At 59.4% G+C, this 3,071-nt stretch overlaps 1 protein-coding gene across 4 annotated transcripts in view; it reads left to right on the plus strand.

The window, feature by feature from the left end:
• The first annotated feature begins 273 nt into the window (after positions 1–273).
• Positions 274–3,071, plus strand: part of DCTD (dCMP deaminase) — a 48,462-nt gene continuing 45,664 nt past the window's right edge. For 3 of the 4 annotated variants that reach the window (XM_039250694.1, XM_039250695.1, XM_039250696.1), the window contains exons 1-3: positions 274–360; positions 2,092–2,206; positions 2,606–2,741. In XM_039250694.1, the coding sequence (XP_039106625.1) occupies positions 2,099–2,206; positions 2,606–2,741 (244 nt within the window). In that variant the 5' untranslated portion in view covers positions 274–360; positions 2,092–2,098. The remainder of the gene's footprint in view (positions 361–2,091; positions 2,207–2,605; positions 2,742–3,071) is intronic. The other variant, XM_039250693.1, reaches the window with a different exon arrangement.

The raw sequence follows: 3,071 nt of genomic DNA on the forward strand, positions 1-3,071 counted from the left end.
GGGGCGGCTTCTCGGGCGTCCCGGGGCCGGCGCCGAGTCAGGAGCAAATCCCAAACCATCCACCTCGACAAAGGGAGGCGGCCGGCGCCGCGACGAGCCTTCAGGGCGCGGGGTCCTGAGGAGCCGCGCGCCCGGGACGGGGAGCTGAGGCGCTCCCGCCGGGAAGCGTCCCGCCAGGTGCGCGCCCGCCGGGCCCCTCCGCGGAGCGCGTGACCGCCCGGCCGCTGTCACCTTCCGGCCCCGCCACGGCCCCGCCTCTTCTCCCGACTTCCTTTCCCGGGGCGCGCGGCTGGGCGGCACCGCGGCGGCGGCCTGCGTCCGCGGACCCGGAGCGGAGGACCGGCGGGGGCAGCCCTGCGGGTACGCGGCCTGCGCGCCACGCGGCGCGGCCTGAGGGGGGATTGGGGGGGGGCGGCGGGGACGCCCGGCCCGCGGCCCCGAGGTTACCCCGCCGCCCGGTGAACCTCCTGCGAGTGCGGGCGGGGAGGGCTCGACGACTTTCTCCTTCCAGGAAACCGAGGGGGGGGCGGTGCGGAGAGTGCCGGGAGGCCGAGGCGGGCAGTCACTTCCCGCGCCCACATGGCGACGGGGGAGGGGTGGGACGGCGCGGGCTTTGAGTCCGGGAGCGGAATCCGGGGGTGGGGGTGCGCGGAGGCGCGTGGGTTCCGCGCGGCCCTGGAGCGGCGGCCCTCCTGTTTCCGCAGCTGGGTTCCGGGGCTCCCGCGGGCGGCACAGCGGACCGGGGGCCAGCGCCCGCTGGGGGTGCCTGGTTCCCGTCCCTCGCCGCTTCTGCCCTTCCCGCCTCCTGTTGAGCTGGCACCGATCTGGCCCCCTGCAGCGGTGATGGGCGCCAACCCGCGCTGTCAGGCCTGGCTCGGTGTTGAGGGGGCTTGCAGCCTTCTCGGAATTCGGGCGACGTCCGCGGGGTGGGGTTGGGGGGTGGGGGTGTAATCATGGTTCCCAGCCTCAGGCGCTGCCCCGTCCAAATACAGGGAGAGGCGCGCCTTCCTCCGGCCCAGATGCCTACAAGACTTCTCAGTTCTTGAGTTGCCCTCCTTCTTGCCCTGTTGGGGCTCCCTTGAAAGGACCCCAGGCCTTACGGGAAGTTTTAGGTCCCCTTCAGGGGGCCTCTCCCTGTTGGAGCGCAGCTGGGGCCTCGCCCTGACTGGGTAGGCCCCCAGGGCCTAAAACTTCGCCTTAGTCGTGGCCCTTGACCCTTTTCAGTTTCTCCTCATTTGATTGAATACTCGCAGTTGGTAACTTTGGTTTCATCTGGGGAAACCAAGGGGAAAGAAGAGGGACACATTAATTGGGTTAATATCAGAGTTGGGACAGCTCCAGTGGCATTTGACTGGCATGGAGAACAATCCTGTGTGATTTAGGGTGTTAGCCTGAGCTCTCTGAGCGTCTGTAACGCCCCATGTTACTACCCTTGCTTGAAAGAGGCTTCAGTAAGATGATGTGTTTGACCTTTCGCAGTGTTTGAAATATATTAGATGATCAATACATGCTCTCTTTTCTCCCTCCCTCCCTCTTGTGCTGGCTTTCTTTCCTCAGGGAGAGAGAACAAATTGTGGGGCAGGCATTCGGACTAAGTTGAAAAAAGTCCTGTGAGAAAGCAGCACTAGACGTAATAGTTGGGAACGTGAAACTTGATGTAAATCCAAACTTCTGTGTGTGTGTTTTTTTAATATTTTTATTTATTTCTAGGAGAGAGAGAGAGAGCGAGCGTGAGCAGGGGAGGGTCAGAGAGAGAGGGAGTCACAGACTGAAACAGGCTCCAGGCTCTGAGCTGGCAGTCAGCACAGAGCCCGACGCGGGGCTCGAACCCACGAACCACGAGATCATGACCTAAGCGAAAGTTGGACACTTAACCGACTAAGCCACCCAGGCGCCCCCAAACTTCTGAAGTAGTAACATAGTTTAATTTTTTTCTTAAGGCCAGACACTGCCTGCCGTCCCATGATCTGTGATTTCTGATTGTAACTGAAACTGTCCCAAGTTTGCAGACCCAAAGTTTAAATGTGGTTGCGTTGAACCGGAAAGCAGATTCACCAAAAACGCTTTTCTCACCTGCTGTTTCCCATCCAGACCCAGCATGAGTGAAGTTCCTTGCAAAAAGCGTGATGACTACTTGGAGTGGCCTGACTATTTCATGGCCGTGGCCTTCCTATCGGCACAGAGAAGCAAAGATCCAAATTCGCAGGTGAGTGAGTGTTCTAGAATGCTTGGACGCTCACGGGCACAGAGATACCTGTGAATTGAACAACTTATGAAGAGAAAAGACCCTGTGGATGCCTGTCAACCTAAAGGCAGAGGAAATCTGTCTTTTGCGCCCCATCCCTGTGTGCATACCTGTTCCACATTCCATCATTCACCACTTCTTGTACCCGCTCTGGGGACAGGGGGTGTTTCCTCAGGCTTGTGGGGGGTGCCAGAGAAAGTGAGCAAGGAGAGAGGGAGAGAGCGAGCACGAACGAGCTCTAACCACTCTGCTGGAAGCTGCATGCTCTCTTTGGAGCTCTGCAAGCCCCTGGCTTCATTTACTGTCCAGTGGCCAGCTGGCTACTTGATGTCACCAGTTTTGGGGCATGTCTCCCTGTAGGTCGGAGCCTGCATCGTGAACGCAGAAAACAAGATCGTGGGCATCGGGTATAACGGAATGCCAAATGGGTGCAGCGATGACGCGTTGCCTTGGAGTCGGACAGCGCAGAGTAAGCTGGATACCAAATACCCTTATGGTAAGGCCCGTCTTGAGCTTCCTTCTGTTTAGTGCCACAGCCTTGGTGGTGCTCAGATCAGATAGCTGGTCAGAAAGTGTCATCTCTTTTTAGTTCTCAATGGCTGGATGGGAGAGAAATCCTATTGAACCACCTCCGTTTCCTGCCCCCAACACTTATGTTCCAAGGAGAGCCAGTGAATGGAAGCATGTTAGTGGTCTGTACACAGCCTGGCCCCGGGGTCCAGGAATCTGTTGTGTGTGGTGGGCCCGGTGTGTTTCACTGGTAGCCTGTCAGGCTGGGCAACACCAGAGCCTGGGTGGTGGGCCTCTGTGCCGGCGTCTACAGCCC

The sequence above is a fragment of the Hyaena hyaena genome, unplaced genomic scaffold (assembly GCF_003009895.1).
Source record: "Hyaena hyaena isolate Hyena2069 unplaced genomic scaffold, ASM300989v1 scaffold_377, whole genome shotgun sequence".
NCBI classification, from domain to species: Eukaryota; Metazoa; Chordata; class Mammalia; order Carnivora; family Hyaenidae; genus Hyaena; species Hyaena hyaena.